Here is a 23,921-nt window from a genome sequence, read left to right as displayed (position 1 = left end):
TCTCCCCCTGTAGCATACGCACCGCAGGGCTTAGTTACCCCACGATACACTCACTGACCCGCCGGGATGGTGATCAGTCACAGTACGTATACACGATTGCATACCCACGTCCCATATCTCCTTGCCAGCAGCTATGCTATGTAATAGCCCATGTAATGAGCCTGCCTCTCAGCCTCATTCCCTCTTTCTCAGACTACGAGCGACGGGCTCGAAGCAGCATTCAGTGCTTCTATGGATGCTACGTCTCGATGACCTTGAGCATCTCATGAAACACGTAAGGACAAGGTACTGAATGCCACGGAGCGCGAGCGCGAGGCGAGCTCTCAGAGCACTCTCGCCCAGTGCGCAACACACATTGAACGCCCTCTTTGGAGTCGTAGTGTGCCCTCTTTTGCCTGCCCCTGTTGTTGCACTCGTTCTTCGCGACGACTAGAGCAGCGTTCATGACTTCGCTCTACCATGCTGCGCTAGCTGATGTCCAAGCATCATCGCACCGGTGAACGTAGAGTTAGGCTGAAATGCTTTGCCCTTTCCCGGCAGCGAGCAAGCCGCATCATGATACTGTGGATGGGATGGTTCAATCTGTGCCGCGCAGCAGCTCATCACGGACAGCTGGTCTGAGACGTGGGGTAATACCCAGTACAAGGGCTTCTGGAGCCAGGGTTCCCTTAAAGTGTCGAGCTGATCGCCCAACTATGCGTAGTATGAGCTGGTGGCGGCGGCGACGCTACCGTGTGTACGCGCGTGTTTGTACGTGTGTATGTGTGTGTGTGTTGACATTTTCCGAGGAACGGCAAACAGAAAATCCCATCCATCTTGTCCTGGATCCGAGTCCGAGTCAAGAGACTAACACACACATGATCAGGGGCCTGTCACCACCCCGAGCGCGCGGATTGGTCCAAATGAACAAAAAGCGTCCAGGCAGCAACGAAGAGGCTCAACATCAAGAGTCCTTTGTTATCATCGTTGCTTTCGTGGAGAAAATCCCCAAGCCTCGTCCCGTTCGCAGTATATTTCCAGCCTGACGAACCGCCGGGGCGTTGTTCAGTATTAAGGTTCTGACCGTCGAACGACCACGTAGCCTTCGCTCATAGGTCCTCCCCCTTCTGATCCCAGTTCAGGGCGTCGATAAAACCGTGTGATACAGGGCATAGCTATGAAGGCGGGACGAAATTTCAACGCCCTGAAAGCGCATCCATCGGGGAGATGATAAGAAGAGCCCTTTTTGTGTGTTTTCGTCAGTGAGGCTTCTCTTGCTACACGGATTCTGTAAGTCAGCCCGATCGAAAGAGTGGGCTGTATCTCTCGTACTCACTGTTACGTTTGGATACGAAGACTGCCAAGCAGCTCCCCGATAAATCATGAGGAGAGAAGAGGCCATGAAGAAGGGCGGCGGGCCAGGTTTGTGTGTCAGACAGCCATCCATCCATCCATCCATCCATCCATCCATCCATCCATCCATCCATCCATCCATCCATCCATCCATCCATCCATCCATCCATCCATCCATCCACACCCAATCCATCATGTGAGAGACTCTCCAAAGCACTCGTATCAGCGACCGGTCAATCCAGATGCAGCATGCGCAGCCGCCCAGCCCGACACATGTCCATCTCTCCCTGTCTCTCTCTCCCACAGAGCAAACAGGCAAGTCCATCTCTTTCTTCCATCCCACAGAAAACATCCGGTCAAAGGCGGCTCGACAAAAAAAAACCAATCTACCGAAAAGAATCGTCAGGTCCTCCTGTGTGGGAGGAGCGAGCGGGAGGAACCCCAAGGTCCCTTTAAACATACATGCTGCTATAGCTATGCCCTATAAGTATGCAAACAAGGCCCCAAACCCCCCCCTCCAAAACACGAATCGCAGCACGCCAACACATTCAATCTGCGACTACTAGACAAAAGAACTGGAGCTGGAGCTGGAACCCCATCCGATCCATCCACTTGATTTTTTTCTCTCGCATATAGTTTGCTTTGACGTAGCTTGTTAGCGGCGGTCGAGTGTACATTACTTCGTATGCACGGTGCTGCTTGGGAAGTGATTAGATGCCAATTACTGTATGGCACACTTCGATTGTATGGAGTCATTCTTGCGTGCGGTGCAGTGTACTATTGGCAGGATCATGCTAATAGCTGTCCTTCCCCCCCCCCGCAAAGGAATACGAAGAAGCGGTTCCTATTGGTGAATCAATCGTGTGTTTTGCGATCAGATCGAGCATTGTGGTAGTTATCTATCGATAGAGAATCGTTCGTTCATATAAACGTCACTGCTTTACCAATCATAGGCTGTTATTTACTACCCTTCTAGTCTTTGATTCGTTAGATGGAATATTCCCGTTGAAGGCTTGGTGTTCGACTTGATAATTGCCCCTTCGGAATTCTGTTTGATAGGTCAGATGTAGCTACATGGCTGCCGGTGACGTTGTCTGCATTGACGCTACGTGATTGAAGGTCATGCCAAGGGATCGATCCACGCATGCTATACTATATATACATTAGGAATCTCACGACCCGTAGACTTCGTACTCACTTATACACAGTTAAGCCCAGCTCAGCTTACCAGCACTCATATAACCACGTCACATCACATCACATCACGCACAAGCACGAGACACACAAATTCATAAGCATCCACACAACTCATTATTTCCGTCCCCAAAGTGTGTCATTTCACCTCATCCCACTAGGTCATCCATCCCCAACACCCCGTCGTCGTTTCGCAGTTCACCTCCAGAACTGCCGTTCATACCGCCCCCGCCCCTACCCCCGGCAGCGATGCTCCAGCCCGAAAGTTTTTATATACATAGGGTCTAATTAGAAATGATAAGATGCACACCCAGCAAAATACCGCTCGCGCTAGGATCGAGCGAGTGGCAACGCCGAGAAATAGAAGAGAAAAAAAGAGTCAGACACGCAATATGTTTTGCGTCGACTGTAGAAAGGTGTAAGCTAAGCACCACCACGTCTCAGAAAGAGCAGCCAAAGAGTCTCCGTGAGCAGAATGATGCTTCAATGTATTAAGCAAGGGTTCCTTGTAAGCGCCGTGCCGATGCAATGTAATGCCGTGCATATGAGTAGATTTGGTCATGTATCGAAGGGTGTTTCCGGTGAAAGGTCGAAGATCAGACATTGATATAGTATCGTGCAAGGCGCTTCGAGCGAGAGTGTGTGAAAAGGTAGGTTTGTAGTAGAATGGGCAATGTCCATAAATCCTCATCTCAGAGGCATCTTGATGTCGTCAACACCCCGCTTGAGGACGTCTTCGAGTCTCCAGCGTGGTGGCTTGAACTCAGTCTTCTCGCCTTTCTGGATCCTGTGCTCCTCCTCATTGGTTAGGCCATCAGGAATGGGCTCGGCACCACCAGCGATACCACTGCTGAGCTTGAGCTGGAGAATGTCGCCAATGCTGTCGCAAGCAGACAGGACGCGGTCGAGATCTTCTTTGGTGTGGGCGGCAGATAAGCAGAAGCGGGCACGACTCTCAACAAGAGGCGTGGCCGGGTATCCAACCACTACCACGGAGATCTTGCGAGCAGACATTTCATGCGAGAAGGCTGGGATTTTAGCGGGGTTGTACAGCATGATGGGAACGATTGGCGAATCGTCGTGCCCAAACACAATGTACCCGAGACGCTTGAGACCAAGGCGAAGGTAGCGAGAATTGAAGGCGAGGCGCTGGAGACGTTCTGCGCCTTGGCCAGGCGCCAGATCGCCGCTGATGCAGCGGAGAGCGGCCGATATCTGCATGAGGACTGGAGGAGACGGTGATTCGGCGAAAAGTGTGCCGGCATTCGTGACACGAAGCTTGTCAATGATGTCCTTGTCTGCTGCAATATATCCACCGTTCGCGCCGAAAGACTTGGTAAGAGTGCCCATCAGGATGTCGACTTCCGCAGGGTCAACGCCAAAGTAGTCACACACACCCTTCCCGTTAGGTCCAAGAGCGCCGATCGAGTGAGCCTCGTCAATGAACAGGTGAAACTTGTACTTCTTCTTGAGCTGCAAGACGGCAGGAAGATTGCACATGGTTCCCTCCATAGAATAGAGACCTTCAATGGCGAGGATGATCTTCTTCCACGGGCGGTGGGTTCGTGGTTGACCTTGAGAAATAGCCTCGCGGAGGACCTTCTCCAAGTCCTTCATGTTGTTGTGCTTGAACATCTTGATCATGGCTCCGGAGAGACGAGTTCCGTAGCGAATTGAGGAGTGATTCAGCTCGTCGGAGATGATTAGACTTCCCTTGCCGGCTAGAGCAGAAAATACTGTAGCATTGGTGACGAAACCCATTGAGAAGACTGTAGCAGCTGGCTTGCCAACGAACTTCGCAATCAGGTCCTCAACCTCGATATGCAGGTCAGTAGTACCAGCATCCGCACGGGGACTGCAAACGCTGATACCGTTCTTTCGAGTCGTAATCTCCACAGCATCCGCACAAGGACCTTCCGACTGTGCGAATCCGAGATAATTGTAGGAGCTGAGGTTCAGGGTTTCTGTGGTGGTGCCGGTGAAGTGAAAGGTCATGTTGTGATCATTCGATTTGCGGTCGAGCAGGGTGATGAAGCGGCCTGGAACACCAGTAGTAGGTCTGGCGAAGCAATCCGAGATGCGCTTCTGCAGACGCCTGGTGTAGAAGTTGTCAAAGTCGCTGTTGAGAGGAGCATAGCCATCGTTGGCCCGCAAGTACTTGTATTTCTCCGCCCTGAAACGCTTTCCGAAAAAGTCTCGTACGTGACCGAATATGATAAGGATGAGGTAGGATATATAGGTGGTGATGAGGAAGTACATAGGTGGTTCGTCTTCGATTGGGTCGGGGAAGTCGTTGCCGACGAAGCGACTTGAGTAGAGGTGGTTCTTCGAGCCCAGCGGTCCAAACTGTGCGTGTGCGCGAGCAATGCGTGCAGCCTCAGCCGGCGTAGGCGGCTGGAACAAAGTCGTATCTTCCGTCTTCATGTTTGTGCCGGTAGCAGTTGACAGGCTTATTGAAGGAAGCGACAGAGACGAAGTGCTTATAGCTGAAGGGGAATTGTACGGGTGCTGCGCTCCCTGACCAGCGAGGGCGGCCTTGATAGCGTCTGCTTCTGACAGGGCGGAACGAGACTTTGGCGAGGTGGAGAAGAAGGAGGTGAACTTTGATGGTTTGGAGAAAGAGGTCCTGCGGGTGCCCGCCTTCTCGGTTGTGGGATCTAGAGAAGGTGAAGAGCTCGCGAAGGGGTAGAGAGATCTCGTCGACGGCATGGCAGAAGGACCAGCGGAGGCCAGATCTGTCGAGACCGAAGAGATGTTGGTGAATCCGCCCGGGCAGACGCGTCGACGACGTGAGTGAGAACGTGGCGGTGAAAGGATGCGGGACGGTATAAGCGATGCTTTGGTGTAGAGTCCAGGAGTCGCAGCGGACCGATCAAACACACGAGGATTGACGGGAGTTGACAAGACGCAGACGCACTGAACGCGACGTAAAGAATTAGCACAGCGCTGGCGATAGATGGTGGAATTAATTGATGAGGAGAAGAAGTGGTAGCAAAGAAAAAAGAGAGGTAGAGGAGTAGGAGTGGTGGGAGAGGAGAGAAGGAGTAGGAAGGAAAGAAGAGAATTGGTGGAAGTGGTGAGGTCAAGCGTGAAGCGTCAAGCGTCAAGCGTCAAGCGGGTGCGGCAAGCGGCGGATCCACCATGCAGAAACGAAGCCAACGCCCAACCAACAGTGACGCGCAGTGAGTGTGCTCTCAGCAGCAATGAGCATCCATTTACACGCTGGTAGAAGACTAGAAGTGGTGGAGAGTGCAAACAGGTCTTTAATTGAAAGCCAGACGAAAGGAATCATCAAGAAATACATACCTCTACGGCGATAGACTGTCCTTGCTCGGAATGCGCAGTCGGACGCAGCAATCACTGCTTCTCGCCAAAAGAGCACACGAGCAGGCAGAGAACGCAACGAGTAATTAGAGAGAACGAGAGCGAAGAACCTGGGCCATTATTACCAACAGAGAGAAGAAAACGATCGGGTATCGAATTCCAGTAACCCTCCCTCCATCAGCCGGGGGGGCGAGTACTTCATTTCAATCGTATCCCCAGGGGGGGCTTGGCACCAAATCTCTGGTGTGTCTCAGTCTCAGGAGGGACTGACTGGAGTCATTACTGCATCACTCGAGCAACTGGTAGTTAGTAGTAGTAGTAGTATTGTCATTATTACCATCATCTTATCTCTAATTACTACCATACTATACTATAACTATGCCATGAACCCATTCGTTCCTCTACGCTCGGAGAAGACAGGACATTTTCCTCCATGCCTGATCGGGTAGTGATTATACTCCTCTCTTAACGAGCAAAAAAGTTATAAATGACCAAGTGACTTTTTTGGCAATGCTAGCCCGAGCAATGCGATTGGCTGTTGGGTTTCAAGCTGGTGGTGGATAGTCAATGCTGTGTCAGCATTCATCGCAATCCGACGGATACGAGGCCGGACTGGGCGTCGACAATCATGAGATCATGAATGAATGAACGAGCTGCTGGAAGAGACATCTAACTATCTAACTAGCAAGCATCACAATTCGCATCCAAGCCTCGAACTAAACAGTCATTCAGTCGTCAGTCAGTCGGTCAGTCAGTCAGCAGTCAGTATATAAATCATACCACGCGCAATCAAACCAGCCACCATCACCCTCCCAAAGCTTAACGACACAAACGCAAGGATGCCCTCAATAACACAACAGCCTACCGCTACTTTAACTACTGTGCTACAGTCGTCCCCTAAGCAGACCGTTCACCTGTCGATCAGGGGCAGCCCACCTACATCGCCACCCAATCCCCCCTCTCGCCTAGCAAGCATCACAACCAATCCCACCACAGCAACGGCATTCAAGGGAGAGGAGAGATCGCTCGATGCGAGATGCAGTGTCCGCCGTTCCTGGTAAGGTTCAGCGCTGGTGTTGCAGGCTGCACTAGGCTGGATGGTGAAGACTCGATGCGAGATAGATGGGATTAGTCAGGTCAGGTAGGCGGGCGGCTCGTTCTCGGAGTCTGGGATTGTTCTGCTTCCGATGGGTGAGGGAGTCTTAGTAAGCAGCTGGGGTAAGTAAATTACTACAGGGCCCTCTTTGACTGTCTTGGGAAAATGGAGAGAGAGAGAGAGAGAGGTAAGTAGATGCACGGAATCCCATCGTCCGTCGTCCGTTCCATGGAACTCTCAATAGTATAATAGTAGTAGTATCTAGAATAAACAAGGTATTGCATGGCATGGCATGGCATGCATGTATGCTTGTATGCTTGTAGGTATCCCATCCATCCATCCACTAATTACTACAGTACTAACACCAAGCAACACCGTCCACCTGCCCACTCTCTCCCTCTCTCTCTCCAACACACCCACCCTCCGAAATCTCTCCCAAACAGCACCAATCTCCCTCTCTCGCCCTCTCTCCCATAACCCAGTCCCACACTACACTAAAAACCCAGCACAAAAGCCACACTCACTTACTCACTCACTCCTTGCTTGCAGTCTTGTACTCTTGCAGTCTTGCAGTCTCGCAGTCTTGCAGTCTCGCACCTCGGTCCATCCCCACAGTCCCCCCAAATCCTCCTCCTAATAAAAAAACAACCCATTCCACCACCCTGATTGGTCAGACCCAGCCACCTTCATTCCCCCAGCCCAGCAAGCATCCAATCTCTCTACATAATCTCTCTTCCCAATCTCAAATCTCCACTCAAATCCCAAATCCAATTATGTGTTGCAATAACAAGGACAGGACAAGCGACCGACCCCGTCAAAGAAATTGCCTAATCTAATCTCTCTGATTCTGCTAGTTTTATCAATGAATCAATCAAGAAGTGGCTTGGTTGGGTCGGTCCAATGTTGATCTATCAATCTATCAATCTATCAAATCTGCTAATCTCTCTTCTTTTTAATGCTTGCTTGTTTTGGGGGGACTTGATTTCTGTTTTATTGTTTATAATTACTTCATTTAATATATATATACATACATATCCACTCTTCCTCTCCCGCCTGTTTTACGAACCTTTTCTGCACGCCAGCTTCCAAGCCGCTCATCTATCTCACACACACAATCATCTGGACATCACACGAAATACCAATCAATTCACGACATCACTCGACACACACGCAATACATACACTCCAGAGTCAATCAATGGTAGTAGTCAAAATGCAGCTTTTTTGCTAACTAACCAACAAGATGCATGCACACAGCAAGCCGCATCTCAAGCCTATCTGACACGGAGACAAAACCATCGCTTCACGTCGCTATATATCTGCGAGCATCTCCATGAGAAAAAAAAAGAAATTCCGCTCTCCAGAATCAACAACACAAAAGGGAATATGTGGGAACGGAAGCGATGCGCGCTCTGCGCGCATGCATCCCAGATACCAAAAAAAACAAATAAAGAAACACACCCGTGCCAACAAAGATCATCAGCTGAACATCCGCCGTCTGTCACGCAACTGATTGACATACAGTAGCAGCCCCGCACAGCGGCCTAGACTTCCCATTCTCACAGTTGCGCTTTCGAGGTTCGGAATGAACTCTTCTGATACAGCGATCAATGGGACTAGGGTCCAAAAGTTAAAAGGAAATCTCGGAATCAATCGCAAATCGCGTGACAACAGCTCGAAGCAACTAGTGGAAATGCTGAAAAGGATTCAAAAGGCCAGAGACGATACTTTCTCTCTGATTGCCCGTCTGCGGCCGTATTATAAAAAGGTCAAAACGCCATGCCCACCCATTCGTTCAGTCTGCGTCAAAGGTTTGTGAGGAGGTTGAGGTGTCGGACCGTATTAAGTTCCGCAACTGAATTTCCAAGGTATAACGTGAATTAACAGTAGGAAAGCGCTGGATTTATGCCGGAAAATGCTGGTAAAACCAAAAGGAAATGTTTCGAGTCTTCGGCTTCAGTAGTCTTTGCGCAAGTTCGGAATCATCTTCTTTGGACTCGTGATTTGCAGACCCATCAGTCAAAAGACTCGTTTCGTTAGAGAGAGAGGTGGGTGGCCATTTGCCCTCCTATTGCATAGTGTGGTCTGGTGAAAGACTCGCAGGATCTATAGTATCGAATGACACCAGACTATTCATCTCGAATTGATCCATGTGCTCTTCCATCGGAGTGTGCACGTATGGCGTATGCGGCATGCTGAGCGACTGCTTTGCATACATATCACTCAACTGCAGTGCCTCGTCATGGAGACCGGAATCTTGTGACATGCTGAACATGTCTGCAGAGTCGCTCCGTCCCATTGACGCCAACGGTGGGGACTGATTGGCAATCACAGGGTCGCGTTGCTGCATAGGCATGGGTGACACTGAATGAAGCATGTGGCCATTTTCTGGCATCGATGTCATAAAAGGAATGTTGTACTGCATATTGAAGTTTGCAGCTGGCATGCCGTCGTTCTGATGACCAGTAGAGAAGAATGCGGGTGTGCCAAACTCTGAGGGTGAATTTGCTGTCGTAGCCGACATGGGGTACTGTCGGAAGTCCATGCCGTATCCAGCCGAAGTGTCGATGCTCAGATGTGAACCGATAGGAGCCTGCATCACTTGCCCGTGCCCATGTTGAGGGACCGGAGCAAAGATCTCAGGGTTAGGAATGTAGGGAGTAGGTTCGGGCGATACAAGGAATGATGGCATAGGATGGTGTCGAAGAGCAGCAAAGTCAATCGCGATAGGCACTGAACGACTGCGCTGGCGTTTATGGCCACGGGGTGGACCAAGAGAAGGACCGAAAGAGTTGTCAGGAAACACCGGCATCTGACCATGACCGTGACCATGATGAGGATGCACAATGTGATTTGGTTGGGAAGCAGGCCGATGGTTGATAGGTGAGACTGGGGCTGAAACAGCAAAGGAGGTTGGGTCGAAGGTGTTGTGTCTGTTCTGGAAGGACTCGAGCGACACGAGCTTTGCAAGCTGGCCGCTGAGGACCTTTGGATGACCACCGAGCTGGTGAACAAGTACCTGGGAGGCCTGCTGTTCTTCGGTAAAGTCACCACACTGATAGAAACCACCCGACCCTGAGGAGTCCATGAAGAAGTTTGGTGGGCGGTTCAACTCGACGACGAGACCTCCAGGACGCTGTGATGCTCCTTCGGCGTTGCTGGCCGCATCTCCATTCTCGAGTGTGATATTCTTAATGTAAGAAAAGGGATACTCGATTTTGTAGCCCGCAGAATCGTTGTTGATGTAGTAGGTGACACAACACTTTTCTGGAGAGTAGAAGATGACCAAGTCCATGGCACTCTGGCCAACACGACGCCATGACCCGATGCTGAGTGATCGGCAGGCGAAATGATGTATGACAACTTTGGCTGAGCTTGAATCGCTGTTAAGAAGCATTCCGCTACCGTAAGCAGCAACTCCACCAGTCCTGCCCATGAAGTCACGACCAAGGCTTTTGCCAGATTCCATCGCTTGGAGAGCTAGATAACGACGCATCGAGTCTGGGATGTCGTTGCAGTCTTCACCGCTCTCGATGCTCTTCTTGGCAATGTTCTTTATCTTGGCCCGTCTGTTCTGGAACCAGATTTGCACTGAACGCTCCGTCATGTTGATGTCGTCAGCGATTCTCTCACGCACAACAGCAGTCGGAGTTGGGTTCTTGTTGAATTCCATCTCCAAGGTCATCAATTGATCTTGAGTAGCCCTTTGCCTCTTCTGGTTCTTCTGTTGTTGGGTAAGGGTGCTCTTTCGTGGTGGTCGACGGGCTGCGGAGGCAGCAGATAAGGGTGCGCCCATGGATCCGTTTGTGGTAACACTGCCAGAGGCAGAGGGAGAAGGAGTGTTTGACATCCTGAGTTCTTCAGGCGCCTGCATCGTATAGTGGTATTGTGGGGAGTTGAATGAAGCCAGAGCCAATGATGTGATCGCACTGTGGTGATGGTGAGACCAATATTATGTCACTCAAGACTGTCGTGATTCTCGATACCAGAAGTTCCTGCGTCTGTTCGTCCCTGATTATTCTTGCGAGGCTGGCAAGAAAGGGTGAAATGTGTATGGTGCGATGTCGTGAGCGAGCTGAGAAACACGACCAGGGCGATAGTAGTCCGGTATGAAAGATGGCAATGGTAGATATATAGATATGACGCTCGAGTAGCGATGTTCTGAACCCAGTAAAGAGGTGGGCCGGTGGACGAGATAGATCACAGTAAAAAGGGCTTCTTGAATGAAGGGACAGCTGAAGAGCCAAAAAATGAAGGTGGTCGAAAAGTCGTTGAAAGAATGAAACGACTAGTTTCGGGAGAAGAAGAAAGAGTAAAAGACGAAGAGAGTGTGAGGACTGTCGAGACTTCCGATGATAGGAAGAACAGGAACAGATATCCGGGGATGAGATTGTTGTTTAGTGAAGTAGTAGTTGGAGAAGAGAGACTCGACACAGAGAGAGGAGAAGCCGAAGAAAGGGAAAAAGGGCCGGTGCTCTCCTGAGCTGCCGCCGCCTGAGTAGAACGGCCGAGTGTGGGCAGAAACGCGCGACGGGCAACGCTTAGCAGGTGGACTTTTGGGGGAGTGGACTGGACCGACTGGACTGACTGGACTGACTGGAACACCCGGCGTGCCCCCTCCCCCCAAGAAAGGGTCTGTGCCGTTTTCCTCCTCACTCTGCAGCCATGCAGCACACACCAAAAGCACCAAAGCAGTCAGGCATAATGCACCCCAAAATCCATCATCCCCACCACCGCACACGCGCGCGACGACTGACGACGAACTCCCTTTCTGCCTCTGCCTGCTTATGTCGTCTCCACTCTAAATTCAATTCGCCGTTGCAGCCAAGCTGGTTCGGTGAGTCAAACGATCGCTCTGGTTGTGCAGTTGTGAATTAACACGTCCATTTTCAGTGCCCTGCCACACCACCACCATCCTTTCCAAAAAACCAACCTAGCCGTTCCTTTCTTAAGACCTTGCACAACTGATGAGTGAGTGACAAGAGAGGGCATCCTTCTGCACGACGCCCGATCCAGCCTATCCTCTCTGACCGGGTGGTAGTCGCGGTAAGTTGGCGCCGGCCTAAGCCAACCCAAGGGATGACGAGCATTCACCACACACACACATACTCACTCTCTACCGTGCTATGACTGTCGGTGAAAAAGGTTCAAGGCGAAAATGCTCCATAGAGCTGTGACGTGGCTACCTACATTCAACACAGAGAAGAGATACGACCCCTGCGTCTGTATGTTAAAGCGACGAAAGAAAAAGTTCCTGGAGATGAAGTGTGATGGACACGGCCCTCCCTTACAGAGAGAGAGCCCCCTCGCCCTCTCTCCTGGCACCATGCCGCCTCAAGGCAGGGAATCAAGGAACGTGGGCGCTTCGGCTGCTGACAGAACCCCTGCCCACGAGCGACTGTCGGGAATTCAATGCTGGTCTAGTGGAGCTGCGGCACCCAGGGCCAACCGTGTTTGCAGGAGGCCCAAAATCGAAGGAAAAAGCTTCCGAGAAGCAGGAGACGATGGTAACAGGCCAGTCAGCACAGCACAGCACAGCAGCAGCTCAGGGGCTGACCAAACAGCGTCCTGTGCCTTGCAGGCTTGTTGGCTGTCAACACACACACACACGCAGACACAGACGCGCCTTGCCTGAAATACGAAGACGGCCAAAGCCAACACCAACTGCTGCAGCAAGTGCGCGCTTCTAATTGGCTGCTGCCATCCTTGCGCCTTTACACCTTACACCTTTTCCACCTTAACCCTCCTCTGAACTCCACTCCCTTGCCTGTGTCTACTAAATATCTCTACTGTCCGAGTCCTCTTCCTTAACACCACCTCCATGTCAGCATCCATCGTCTACAAACCACCAACAAGCCAACAGCGTCAATCCTTCATGTCGTCTGCCTTGCAGTACAGACATTTAATCTACTTGCTCGCTAACGTTTGATAATACTCCCGTACTCATCATCACTCTCATCATGACCATCATCATTAGACATACAAATTTCCTGTCCGTCACTCGTCTCCTGCGTTCGTAGGTTATTATCATTATTTACCCGGCACTCTGAGATCGAAATACGTATACGTCAGTGACCGTGCTGACTTTCTGATACACGCACACCCGCACACGCACACATTCTCTCCAGTCGTCAGTCTCACAATACGCACACGCACAGAGACACACACTCATGCAATTCCTTCACTTTCCACATCACCGTCTCTTGCCATGACCTGATAACATAACTCGATAACAACTCGCTCCAAGGCCTGCTTTATCGCGTTCTTGCCATGCATTTCTTCTGATGCTGAATCTACTACACGTTTCAGATCTCGGACGATGGACTGCTAGTTTAAGATCTTGTTCTATTTCTCCTTCATCGCCGAACGCACCGCACCTCTCGAGATCTCGATATAGTTTTGACTTTTGCTTTCCTTGTTGGGCACAGACCGCCCGTCTCGCCATCCATCCCTGGCTCCTCCAAAGTATCATGGGAGAGCCATTCCGCTTTCGGCTCTTCTAACGCAACGTGACTCAGTTATCTGCCGTGACGGCCCATAGCCCATCCCAAGAAAATTCTCCCCCGCGCGCACTCTGATTCGGAGGGAGTGGTGCAACGTCAAGGAGTTCTCGACGCACCAAACGTCTCCTGGTGCGCCAAGAAGGAAGGTTATCGTAAAGCCACTGTTTTCGATGGCCGATGGCTGCTGCTGGCTAGTCATTTAATTAGAAACTTTGGTTCGCCGCTCCGCACAAGCGTTAGTAATGGTGCCTTTCTGGAAGTTCTAGCTCGAATACTGGAACTCCACGCCAATCGCTCCGACAATGCGCTCCCTTCGCTTGAGATCAATAAGCCCACCCAGCGTGAACAGCATTTCTTTGAAGCGGCCCTCCCAGAGCAGGCCAATACGCCAGTCCTGGTCAACTCGCGCTTTCAGCACCCCGGAGACGTCATCGGTTGGCGAAGCACTGCCATCTATCCACTCTGGTCTGATCTTGTTCTTTGCCCATGCTATATCTGCATCGTTCGGTACTTGCCGTCTCCAGAGCTCGCAACCCAGCTGGAAATCGCTCTCGTACGAATAGAAATTAAAGTTGAAACGTGAGCAGAGCGCCAAGTTCCTGCCTGCCTTGACGGCATATGTGGAGGACAAGTTCCCCATGAGCGGATTCAGCGTTAGAGTCATCGTGTACGGGAACCCAGCGTGCTGAGGCAGAGTCGTGAACCTGAGCCCCAAACTTGCGCCCCCACTCTTGTTCAGGATGCCGTAGTAGAGCTCCGCGCCTGCGCTGAAACGCCCATGGACGGGCTCCCTCATATCATCCGACTCTTGATCCTGCGCAGCTATCCGGGGATCTGGGCCGAAGTTGTATAGTCCCCGTATGCCGCAGAGCCCACTATCAGTGCTATACAGATACTCCGTGCAATACTTCCCGTGGTCGTTCTGCACCAGCCCTAGCACCGTCCCCCCATTGTTCAGTGCGGAATCGCTGACGCAGGACAGCCGGAGCTGGCGCGTAGGGGAGATGCGCCGCAGGTAGAGGGCTTCGAGGGTGCCTCGAGGCAGGAACATACGGCCGTACATCAGCGTGTCTGTTTGCGCAAAAGTCTCAGCATGGACTGTTGGTCTGTCTAGAGGTTGTTGCGATGGAGTGCCCTACTCTTGCGATCGGTCCGTCGCCCGCCCTGCCACCGCTCCCACCACCACGACTGGTCCGGCGTCCGCAGGTCTTGCAGGTGTCTGTAGCCCTGTATGACTTCTTCGAGCTGGATCTCGGTGCTCTTCGAGCTTTTGGAGAGGGGTAGGGAAGAGTATAGATAGCTGATGCTGCCGTCGACTAGTCCGACTGTGCCGACGGCATAGCTTGTGCCCATCTGCGGCGACGCGAGCGACGAGACATTGAGGCGGAGACCGCGCGGTGTGTCAAAATCCAGCAGATCTGGAGAGGAGTGCGATGTTAGTACCTTTGGAAGAGCTGGAGCGGAGCAGCTGGGGACGAGAATATGTACTTTGCGCTGTGGCTGTCAAGCTGCCGTAGCTGTTGTCGATGTTCCAGTGTGTTGCGTCGTAGAAGGCCCGCTGGATGTAGTCCATGAAGCCCAGCATGGCTTGATAGATGGAGGGCACTGCGGAAGCGCAGAAGCTTGACTCTAGAGGTTAGCTATATTGTAGATGTCTCTGTCTCGTCGAGCGATGGATGGGATCGCCGAGGTGTGGCTCAACTACTACGGAGCCGAGATTTGCGCTGCGGAACCTCCCCGCATGTCGGCAAAAAATAATGTGGGTAAGTCGGCGGTGAACTTTTCAGAGAAATACACTTTTTGCATTCGAGCAGTCGAGCGCCATCTACGAAGCAGCACGAACGACCAGAGACTGCGCCGACTACACCTCTCAAGAATAGACATCGAACACCGTCGTCCGTGGTACTCTCGACATGCCTAAATCAAAGCGCGCAAAGGTCGTCCACCTCTCCAAGACGGAGAAGAAGGGCAAGGAATTGAACCTCCAACTCGCGGAGAAGATCAAGGAGGCTGCAGACCAGTACAAGTACATCTTCGTCTTCTCGGTGAACCACATGCGAAACACCTATCTCAAGGATGTGCGCGCGGAATTCTCTGACAGCCGGTGAGTTTTACATGTATTTGCCCAAAATGATCACACACGCAAACTGCCCCAATTCATTCATTCACCCACAAACAACCCTCCTAACCCATCCCCCCCAACCCAGCATCTTCTTCGGCAAAACAAAAGTAATGGCCATCGCCCTCGGCCTCACCCCCGAAACCGAACACCTGCCCAACCTGCGCCACCTGACAAAACACATCACCGGCGACAAGGGCCTCCTCCTCACCTCGCGCCCACCCGCCGCCGTCCTCGCCCACTTCGCCGCCTACGCCGAAACCGACTACGCCCGCGCCGGCGTGCGCGCAACCCACACCTTCACCGTTCCCGCCGGCACCGTCTGCTCGCGCGGCGGCGAGCTCGCGCCCGAAGACGACGTGCCGCTGCCGCACAGCCTCGAGCCCATGCTGCGCAAGTGGGGCATGCCGACGCGGCTGGTCAAGGGGAGGGTTACGCTGAATGAGCCGTATACGGTGTGTGTGCGCGGCAAGGTGCTGAATAGCTATCAGACGGCGCTGTTGAAGACTTTTGGGGTTGCGATGGCGGAGTTTCGCGTGCGGGTTCGGGCGTAAGTACACTCTTTTTTTTTCCGGCGTTTACTGTTTGCTGTGCTGGTTGGTTCGTTGGGCTGATTTTCGTTTTGATTTGCAGGTATTATAGTACCGAGACGCAGGAGGTGACTGAGGTGGAGTCGGCTGGTGAGGGTGAGGGTGATGACGGTGACGACAACGACGACGAGATGCAAGGCGTAGACGACGACGAGGAAGTCGACGAGTTTGACGTCCCGGGTGTGGCGAAAGTGGTGACGTTGGACGATTTGGAGGAGAAGAAGGAGAAGAAGCAAAAGACGAAGACGAAGAAGGCTCAGTACAAGGACATCTGAGGGCTACGGATCATCTGCCTATCTATGCATAAAGGGGGGGAAGGGAGGAGTTTATGGCGCAATTTGAGACCTGTTCTGTGTACCGGAAGCATCTGTTTGTCTGTCTGTCTGCTTCTCGCGAAGCTTGGAGCTGGCATGGTAGCGACACTTTGGATGTGCAGTACCAAAAAGCATCAATTGCATTGATTGAGCGTTCAATTTGCACGTCTCCGCCGTCAGGTTACGTGACCAGCGTTCGACAACCCTAGTAACTACATACACTCCACGAATCACTACCCGATATATACATGCAACACCGCCCATCCTCCAAACCCTTCTCCAACCACTTCCACCCCCCCTCCAAACAACCTAATCAAACGACACAACCCACCCCCTCATCACCGTCCCCCCAGCCACCTTCCCAACAACATACCCCACATACGCCCCCGTCACAAGCGTCACAGGATAAGCCTGCCAGTCGCGATCCCAATCCAACGGCACAGGCACACACCCCAGCCACGCGCCCAGCAACGCGCCCAGCGCCCCGCCCACAACCTCATCCACAGGCCTCATAAGCCCCAGCACCCCGCGCCACGTACGCGCGCTCACACCGTGCGTGTAGAGCACGGGAAAGGCGGATAGCAGCGCGAGATGCAGGCTGAGGAGGAGCGTGTGTGGGAAGTGCGTGGTTAGGGGGGCGCCGAGGAGGATTGCGAGGGCGGTGAGCGGGGGGAGGGCGAGCGGGGGGGTGAGGAGGAGGGAGAGGGTTGCGGGCTGTGTTTGGGTTTGTTAGCATGTATGTATACATATGCATAGACCGACGTAGCAAGGTGGTTTAAAGGAGACCACGTACCCAGATCCGCGCGCCGAGGCTTCCTTTCCGCGTCGCGGTGCGCGCAGGCTTCTTCGTCCATTTCCCACCACTGCCATTACTAGCGCTCGATGCCCCCTCTGCGTTCTTCGTCGCGCTGCCCTCGCTCGTCGGCGGGAGGCATGTCACTGCGTATACGCTCTGCAGCACGGCCGTGACGACGGCGAGTTGGCTTAGGCTGGACACTGGGTCGGCGACGGTGGCGCTGAAGCGGGCGGTGTAGATGCTGAGGAGGAGGATTGGGTGGATGTGAGTGTATGTTTGCGCGAGAGGGGTGTTGAGGAGGGTGATTGGGGTGTTGGTGGGTTGGGGGGAGTCTTGAGGGAGGGCGGGTTTGGTGGTTGTGGTTGTTGATGATGTGCTCATCTTTGGGCGTGAGAGGTACTGAAAGAGTGTATTGACGAGCTGTGGAGTGAGTGTATGGGATTGAGGTTGTGGTGTGCGATTGAAGATGGATGGATTTTGGATGGTCTGTGCTTAAGCTCCGCGAGATGTTTCATCTATACTACAACTTGGATACAGGTAATTGATGTATTCGGATTGATCTCGATATGTCTATGTCATGATCGAAATCGCTTGGCTGGTTCAGCAATATCAACTCAGGATATCTGCCAGGCCTCTTTCCATCCGCGACAATATCACAATTCAAAGCCTCTGTTGCCCCACCGTTCTATAAGCCTTTTGCTTCAAATATTCGTGAAATTGTAAATGGTACTTCACGGCTCATTCGGTACCAGATTTCTCAATGAGAGGTCATACACGACGTCTTCAACTTCCTTGACCTAGACAGATGTAATTGTCAGTGCTGATCTAACGAACCGTCCGCAAAACCCTACCCTGTATTTAATGCCGTCACTCCTGCGACGTAGACTATCATTCTTCAAGTTCAGAATCTGGAAGCCGGCATGCACATCTTTGATGAACTGGCTTATCTTCAACGGAAGCAGGTTATCACCAAGCGTGACTGAGTTTCGTGCAAGTCGTGCCTGTGCTACGGTTAGTGATACTTGGGAGACACTGTCTAGAAGGCTGGAGAGACATACTAGTTCGTCGATGAGTGAGATCAAAGCTTGCAGGTACTCCTCGATCGTAATATGGAACGCATCGCGGTCCTCGAGATTGACAGGCACTACTATGAGTTAATATCCTCCTTTCCGAGACACATTCAACACCCGTCTGACCTTTCATGGCCGCACCAACTTGCTCGATAGTAAGAAGCCGGCCCTGCTTCCCCTCTCCATCGACGCCGTCAAACCCGCCTAGCCACCCGCAGAAGAGGATCCCAAAGATCGTATCCTGCACGTGTCTTGACCAGATATTGTTCCACTTGTAGTAGGGATGCTTCGAAGCTGACTCGGCAAGTCTGCTAATTGTATCAATCTCATTGCGAATCGAAGCTTCGGCGGAAGAGGTGACGCTCAAGACTTCTACGCGTTAGCTATGTGATGTTTTGCCGGGCCGATATAAAGCACTCGTGACATACTCTCTGAGGGGATTGTCGAGTGGGCTCGAGAAAGGATGGCATGAGTGGATTTGCCTTGCTTCTCCAAGGTCGAGACCGTTTCTTTCAGGTCCTGTTGTTTGGAATGCGTCAGGCCAAAGCTCGAAAGGCTTTGGTGGGGTAGTTAGAATAAAGCTCACCTTTTGAATTTGAGAATCTTGGTCCACGCGGGTCTGCAAGTCCTCGAAGATCTTGGGGTTGACCATCCGTGAAGCCATATTGTAGATCTTGGTTGGTGAGGAAAGGAGACGAGCCTGCTTTGATATATTTGAGTCCAAGAACACTGCGGGCGTTTCACTTGACAGTACGGCAAGCAGATTCCACTTGGTTGCAGGAAGGAGAGATGAGAATAAGAACAGATGTCGAGTGATGTATTAAGCAAAATTTGGACATTGGGTCTTGTATGACTATACGTGAAGCACTTCGCCAATACGTTCAAAGACGTGGTATATCACGGCCATACAACTGTAGTTCGACAATCTATATAACGCCGATGACAATAGACCTCAGTAAGCACTCTTCTCAGTCCAACTTCATACTTCAACCACTTCACACCAGTGCATCATGAATGCTTCACAACTGCCCAGAGCCGCCTTCCTTCCATGAAGCTCAACACTGAGGCCGATCAACGGTGAAAAAAGGGTTGCGTCGGCTTGCGGTAGTGCAATGGTACAAGCGACACGGTGCCGAGAGACATGAGCAAGCCCAGAGGTCCCTCAGCTGGGTCCAAAAATGGTTTAAATCGAGTAAACGTCACCGTAGTGACATTTCAGCGATTAAACTGAAAAGAACAGATACTACACTTGATCTAAGCCTGTAGAAGTGTGTTAGCCAACAGCGGATATAGAGGAGATGGGTTGTGGATAGCAACCAAGGGGAGTGGCTTACCAAAAGGCAAAGAGAGCTGAAGAACAGAAAAAAGTGGTGGAGGTCGCCAGCTTTTATATGTTTTCGTGGATCTCGCTTACGGGCACGGATCAACATGACTAGCGCAGAACGTGACCTGATGGAAGTGACGCTAGCCCTAATACAGAACTCGTCTGGCTCGCTCACCAAGAGACTGAGTCACAGCATTTCACCCAGTTTGACAATATAACGGATCGCATGTTTGTCACGGATCGACCGACGTGGCACAAGTGTAAACGGAACGGTGTTGCCCTTCCAAGCGTCGTCTGCCACCAACATACAAGTCTTCAATCTACAGTCTCGACTCTCGAGGATGCATTGATAGAAACAAACAACTATGATATACTCAGGTCCTGCCCGCAAGAGAATGTGTCCGAGATAGTAATCTGCACTCAAAGGATCTTTTAGAACTCAGAGTAACCTTTAAGAGGCTAGGGGTACTACTGGGTATATTCGATAGCATGTCTCAAGCGGTACTCGGACGTAAAGGAGTGCTAGGCGTATCGCGTATCTCACGGATTTCGAGCTACCGTTGGATCGGACTTTGTCGAAGTCTTCAGGCGAACGGGCATAGTATGAGTCTATAAGCCGTCGTATTAAGTTATCATCTTATGCCATCCTAACCATTGGCCCCTCCAATGCATGTATATCAGTATCAGTAAGCTCCGAGCAAACACGTCATGGACTATCCAGAGACTGCAGTCATTAAAAACTCACCTTCCCTGCAGTCTAGCACCGCGCCCAGCACTATGCTACGCTCGAAAACTCATTGACGTCCGAAGGCTACGAGCCTTACCTAGTCGACTACACTTTGCTTCCATAAAGATACTGAAAGACAAGAGGCGATGATATGCAGGCAACTCTGCAGGACCATGGGAAAACATTGAGGGTTATGCAGTTGGGAACAGGGCACTACACTCATTTGACTACTACGCAAGACCTTTGGACATTGTCAACAATGTGGTTCGAATTTGAGAGCAGGTAATAATCTAAGATTCTCTGAGGGCCAGATGATCTATAATAGACTGAGAACAAGTGGAAGGACAGGGAACCGTTGATTTCTGCATCTATGGATTACACTCTCGTCTTGATTCAAATACAGAGATCTTGTACTATGAATTAATTGCAACTTTGACGTCTTTGATTGTTGATTTTCCTGTCTTGGTATGAATGTGATTAGAATCCGAGCTCTCACTTGTTCAATGAATTACATAGACACCAATCACTAGTCAACCACTCATGCTTTTTCAAGTTCCTGTTAGTAGCATCATTTACATCGTAGATTAGCCGCGATGTAGTCTGGAAGGACTTGTATGTGCCCTCTTTTGACGTTACGGATGACCCAAGGAGAAGCTTACCATACTACATTGCCCTAATACGCTATATCAATCGTAAGAGCTGATCACCAGAGTGCTCTTCAAGTCGCCCGATGTTCAGCACAACTTGATCAGGAGTATGCTTATTCTCGCAGCCATATACAAGATGCTCTTCAATACGTCATATGTCCATGACAGCAGGCGCTCCTAGCACAAACTGTCGACAGAAAACCACTCACAGATTCCTATCTAGGAATTTGAAGATTGTATCTTAGTGTTTCCGATGTCCGTAGCATGTATCTGGGTTTCTCTGGTTTAAATTAACTGATTTACACCTCTTGGTAACATTCTATACATAAAACGATTGATAAGATATGTTCAGCCAAGGAGTTTGTGAGTGACGATGTTTATAAAACAGTACTAAGGAGAAAGGAGGAGATTGGATAAATGTCTGTTACTGTTGGATTGACTGGTCGTATCTAATGAATCTTGCAATATAATACTCAGTATCGAGAAGTCCACCACGGAACAAGATGAGGTGAACAATTGTTAAAAACTCATCGACTATAGAATATTCAGAGCAGACCATGTATGTACTGTCGTCTCGCGTTTGGAGACTACGATGCAAGCGTTCATTATTGATAAGTAGGCAGCGGGCATTTGCCCATTTCGGAATAAGTCAGTCAAGATGAATATCCAGAAGCTAGGCCATACCATCGACAAACAAAGTCGCCACTCGCAAGTATGATTTTCGATAACAGACACTCAAAGCCCTAGATGTTTTCGCGGCATCTCCGTGAATCGGTATTCATCTTTAGTCTGTACTGTATCCCGATCGGAGGGGCCAGTCCCCGCCGCCCCACGTGGTCGTCCCGCTTTTGGCGGCACGGCGGCCAACCTGGCTGAGGCAGCAAAATGATAGGCTGAAGAAGCCGTTGACAAGAGGCGAGGCGGGGCCCAGTGCAAGGGTCTGGCCAGATACCTAGATCTGGCCCCGAGCTTGCGAACAGGCTTATTAGGTGGGCTGCAGATGGATATGTAATATCAGAGGAGCTTGCTCCGGCTTCCGCGGGTTAATATCTACAGTCGTTGTTTCCTCGGAACCCATACCATTCCATTCTCCATCCACCTTTACACTTTGCAATCCGCGCCAGGTCGCATTCATCCACGATAATATCGAGCGACCGTTTCGAAACCATGACCGGATCTATTCACGCTGCAGGTCAGCACTCGGGGCTCGACAAGCACAACACACACCCCTCTTCAGAGGATGACGGCGGTCTGGAGACACGAATGGCTGTGTGGAAAGAGGAGCTGCGATTCGACAATCTGGTCTCCGTCCACGAACTATCATACAAGCGAGCGGGCCATCTCCTCACTACAAAGACTGAAGAATGTCCTTCGCACGATTGGATAGTCACCATCGATCCAGAGACAAAGGACGTGCATATCCGCATTGCGAAGGACGAAGAGGCTATGGTTGAGTATTTCGACAACAAGCTCAACCAGGTCTCTACGACCAACTTCATCCGCACATCGATCGAGAAGTCAGCCCAGAGGGTCTCGTGCACGTGGAAACTCAACTCCGGTCGGCCAACTGGAGAAACCGAGGTCGCACTCTTAGTCCTGTACTTGTTCGCAACGAGGCAATGCAAATCCATCGAAGTTAGCAATTTCGGCACGGCATCGGAGCCAAAATACGATATCAGTAAGGCGAGGTGCACTGGAGGAGAGCTTAGTCAGACGGAGAAATCGTTCTTCGACAAGATCAACAAGTCAGAGGGCGCTATTTGCTTTGAGTCTACCTCGCTGGAATCGTACAAGTTGTACTCTGTCTCTAATTGAGCTTGTCTGGTCGTCTATCATGCCTTCATCATCCTATCTTCTTTTCATGGCCCCTTCACCTTAGGCATGCAGGGCTAGGTATATGCTACCGCTGTCTTTATAGCAGCCGTTATAACCCCAAAATTGCTTGATCATTGGTGATAGCTTTGGGACCCCCGTATATGCTAATGTCCGTGATTCGACGGGCTGACCGGAGTGACGTGAAGGCTCTGCGGCGGTGTGGCTAATGCTGAAAGGATGCCAGACGGGGTAAATCTGACGACAGATGGTCAACACTTGAAAGTAGCAGTTGATCAGAGTATCTCGTCTTCTTCTGTAGGAGCTATGGACACGGAAGGCGTGATTGAAGATGGCAACGGCTGTCTCTTAGCAGTGGAGTCTGCTGTCTTTACATTACTGGCCTCTCGCATCGTCTCATCGTCGTCCATGTCTTCCCAGTCCTCGCCATTATTGCCTTCATCTCTCAGAGCGTCAAACTTGTTTACAGGTGCGATCGTAGCAATATCGTTGACGTCCTCCCATGCCTTAGCTCTTTCCTTGATTTTCTTCGCTCTCTTCACGCTGAGTGTGGTCTTGGTCTCTAGTTTCCCGGCAAATTCGTCGGCTTTTTGGCTTATCTTCTCCCTTCGCAGCTTCTGATGCCGAGTATGCTGTCCCCGCTTCGGACGTTTCGATACGCCGGCGGACGTATTTGCGGCCAGGACGGAGTGCCGTGGAGCTCTATCTCGCGGAGAAGATGCACGCGGTACGTTCAACAGGGACTTGTCAATGTTTCCGGCAAGGGTGGGAGAAGTCTCACGGCGCGCAGCACGAGAGTGTAGCGAAACCTCTAGGTCCTGATGAGTCTCATCGCATTGTAGAAGGTAATGAGATACTGACTCTTGCTCTTTGGCTTTGGCGTTTTCCCCATGGCGGCGAAGACGACCTGCGTGGACGTATATATCGCAACGCTTCTGAACTACAATGCGGAATCTGGAAGTTTTGGGGATAAGTTGCCAGAATATTTTTAGCGGGGATCGGTAACGTGGGGCTGGGATTTCTAGCGCGTGAGATCCGGATCCATCAGATATC

General features: G+C 51.2%; 11 protein-coding genes across 11 annotated transcripts; 5 read left to right on the top strand and 6 right to left on the bottom strand.

Annotated features, from left to right (window-relative positions):
- The first annotated feature begins 267 nt into the window (after positions 1–267).
- EJ05DRAFT_9772 (uncharacterized protein) lies at positions 268–1,150 on the top strand. Its single transcript, XM_033750115.1, has one exon. It carries the CDS (start codon positions 519–521, stop codon positions 1,023–1,025), a length of 507 nt encoding a protein of 168 aa, XP_033605142.1. The 5' UTR covers positions 268–518; the 3' UTR covers positions 1,026–1,150.
- Positions 1,151–3,213: 2,063 nt separating this feature from the next.
- On the bottom strand, positions 3,214–5,235 carry EJ05DRAFT_481593 (serine palmitoyltransferase 2; the record flags this gene model as incomplete). The annotated part of the gene is made up of 1 exon (XM_033745086.1): positions 3,214–5,235. The coding sequence occupies one exon, from the start codon at positions 5,233–5,235 to the stop codon at positions 3,214–3,216; it is 2,022 nt and encodes a 673-aa protein (XP_033605141.1).
- A 1,840-nt stretch (positions 5,236–7,075) lies between these two features.
- Positions 7,076–7,715, top strand: EJ05DRAFT_9412 (uncharacterized protein). Its single transcript, XM_033750083.1, has one exon. The coding sequence runs from the start codon at positions 7,239–7,241 to the stop codon at positions 7,581–7,583; it is 345 nt and encodes a 114-aa protein (XP_033605140.1). The 5' UTR covers positions 7,076–7,238; the 3' UTR covers positions 7,584–7,715.
- Positions 7,716–9,013: 1,298 nt separating this feature from the next.
- Positions 9,014–10,795, bottom strand: EJ05DRAFT_491046 (uncharacterized protein; the record flags this gene model as incomplete). The annotated part of the gene is made up of 1 exon (XM_033745943.1): positions 9,014–10,795. The coding sequence occupies one exon, from the start codon at positions 10,793–10,795 to the stop codon at positions 9,014–9,016; it is 1,782 nt and encodes a 593-aa protein (XP_033605139.1).
- Positions 10,796–12,125: 1,330 nt separating this feature from the next.
- Positions 12,126–12,947, top strand: EJ05DRAFT_9374 (uncharacterized protein). The gene is made up of 2 exons (XM_033750079.1): positions 12,126–12,459; positions 12,527–12,947. Exons 1-2 carry the CDS (start codon positions 12,216–12,218, stop codon positions 12,754–12,756), a joined length of 474 nt encoding a protein of 157 aa, XP_033605138.1. The 5' UTR covers positions 12,126–12,215; the 3' UTR covers positions 12,757–12,947.
- A 763-nt stretch (positions 12,948–13,710) lies between these two features.
- EJ05DRAFT_459447 (uncharacterized protein) lies at positions 13,711–15,104 on the bottom strand (the record flags this gene model as incomplete). The annotated part of the gene is made up of 3 exons (XM_033742577.1): positions 14,937–15,104; positions 14,588–14,866; positions 13,711–14,519 (listed from the first exon to the last, which is right to left on the bottom strand). Exons 1-3 carry the CDS (start codon positions 15,031–15,033, stop codon positions 13,711–13,713), a joined length of 1,185 nt encoding a protein of 394 aa, XP_033605137.1. The 5' UTR covers positions 15,034–15,104.
- A 137-nt stretch (positions 15,105–15,241) lies between these two features.
- Positions 15,242–16,719, top strand: EJ05DRAFT_506380 (uncharacterized protein). Its single transcript, XM_033747815.1, has 3 exons — positions 15,242–15,552; positions 15,656–16,117; positions 16,201–16,719. Exons 1-3 carry the CDS (start codon positions 15,362–15,364, stop codon positions 16,430–16,432), a joined length of 885 nt encoding a protein of 294 aa, XP_033605136.1. The 5' UTR covers positions 15,242–15,361; the 3' UTR covers positions 16,433–16,719.
- Positions 16,720–16,780: 61 nt separating this feature from the next.
- EJ05DRAFT_506379 (uncharacterized protein) lies at positions 16,781–17,730 on the bottom strand (the record flags this gene model as incomplete). Its single annotated transcript, XM_033747814.1, has 2 exons — positions 17,265–17,730; positions 16,781–17,185 (listed from the first exon to the last, which is right to left on the bottom strand). The coding sequence occupies exons 1-2, from the start codon at positions 17,646–17,648 to the stop codon at positions 16,781–16,783; spliced, it is 789 nt and encodes a 262-aa protein (XP_033605135.1). The 5' UTR covers positions 17,649–17,730.
- Positions 17,731–17,743: 13 nt separating this feature from the next.
- Positions 17,744–19,093, bottom strand: EJ05DRAFT_9267 (putative Translin-1). Its single transcript, XM_033750062.1, has 6 exons — positions 18,924–19,093; positions 18,766–18,856; positions 18,464–18,709; positions 18,326–18,411; positions 18,119–18,268; positions 17,744–18,064 (listed from the first exon to the last, which is right to left on the bottom strand). Exons 1-6 carry the CDS (start codon positions 18,999–19,001, stop codon positions 17,999–18,001), a joined length of 717 nt encoding a protein of 238 aa, XP_033605134.1. The 5' UTR covers positions 19,002–19,093; the 3' UTR covers positions 17,744–17,998.
- Positions 19,094–22,034: 2,941 nt separating this feature from the next.
- Positions 22,035–23,046, top strand: EJ05DRAFT_9160 (uncharacterized protein). Its single transcript, XM_033750055.1, has one exon. The coding sequence runs from the start codon at positions 22,203–22,205 to the stop codon at positions 22,848–22,850; it is 648 nt and encodes a 215-aa protein (XP_033605133.1). The 5' UTR covers positions 22,035–22,202; the 3' UTR covers positions 22,851–23,046.
- A 97-nt stretch (positions 23,047–23,143) lies between these two features.
- Positions 23,144–23,873, bottom strand: EJ05DRAFT_506376 (uncharacterized protein; the record flags this gene model as incomplete). The annotated part of the gene is made up of 2 exons (XM_033747813.1): positions 23,730–23,873; positions 23,144–23,679 (listed from the first exon to the last, which is right to left on the bottom strand). The coding sequence occupies exons 1-2, from the start codon at positions 23,758–23,760 to the stop codon at positions 23,144–23,146; spliced, it is 567 nt and encodes a 188-aa protein (XP_033605132.1). The 5' UTR covers positions 23,761–23,873.
- Between the last annotated feature and the right edge of the window lie 48 nt (positions 23,874–23,921).

Source organism: Pseudovirgaria hyperparasitica, assembly GCF_010093815.1.
Source record: "Pseudovirgaria hyperparasitica strain CBS 121739 unplaced genomic scaffold EJ05scaffold_1, whole genome shotgun sequence".
NCBI lineage: Eukaryota > Fungi > Ascomycota > Dothideomycetes > Acrospermales > Acrospermaceae > Pseudovirgaria > Pseudovirgaria hyperparasitica.
The sequence above is the reverse complement of the archived record's forward strand: the minus strand, read 5'-3'. Positions and strand labels throughout refer to the sequence as shown.

Coding starts and splice junctions, on each gene's coding strand:
- EJ05DRAFT_9160 (XM_033750055.1), top strand. CDS start 22,203: ATGACCGGATCTATTCACGCTGCAGGTCAGCACTCGGGGCTCGACAAG.
- EJ05DRAFT_9772 (XM_033750115.1), top strand. CDS start 519: ATGCTTTGCCCTTTCCCGGCAGCGAGCAAGCCGCATCATGATACTGTG.
- EJ05DRAFT_506380 (XM_033747815.1), top strand. CDS start 15,362: ATGCCTAAATCAAAGCGCGCAAAGGTCGTCCACCTCTCCAAGACGGAG. Junction 15,553..15,655: donor GCGGAATTCTCTGACAGCCG/GTGAGTTTTACA, acceptor CCCCCAACCCAG/CATCTTCTTCGGCAAAACAA. Junction 16,118..16,200: donor TTTCGCGTGCGGGTTCGGGC/GTAAGTACACTC, acceptor TTTGATTTGCAG/GTATTATAGTACCGAGACGC.
- EJ05DRAFT_9267 (XM_033750062.1), bottom strand. CDS start 19,001: ATGGCTTCACGGATGGTCAACCCCAAGATCTTCGAGGACTTGCAGACC. Junction 18,412..18,463: donor AGTTGGTGCGGCCATGAAAG/GTCAGACGGGTG, acceptor AACTCATAGTAG/TGCCTGTCAATCTCGAGGAC. Junction 18,269..18,325: donor TCTCACTCATCGACGAACTA/GTATGTCTCTCC, acceptor ACCGTAGCACAG/GCACGACTTGCACGAAACTC.
- EJ05DRAFT_9412 (XM_033750083.1), top strand. CDS start 7,239: ATGGCATGCATGTATGCTTGTATGCTTGTAGGTATCCCATCCATCCAT.
- EJ05DRAFT_9374 (XM_033750079.1), top strand. CDS start 12,216: ATGGACACGGCCCTCCCTTACAGAGAGAGAGCCCCCTCGCCCTCTCTC. Junction 12,460..12,526: donor GCAGGAGACGATGGTAACAG/GCCAGTCAGCAC, acceptor TGTGCCTTGCAG/GCTTGTTGGCTGTCAACACA.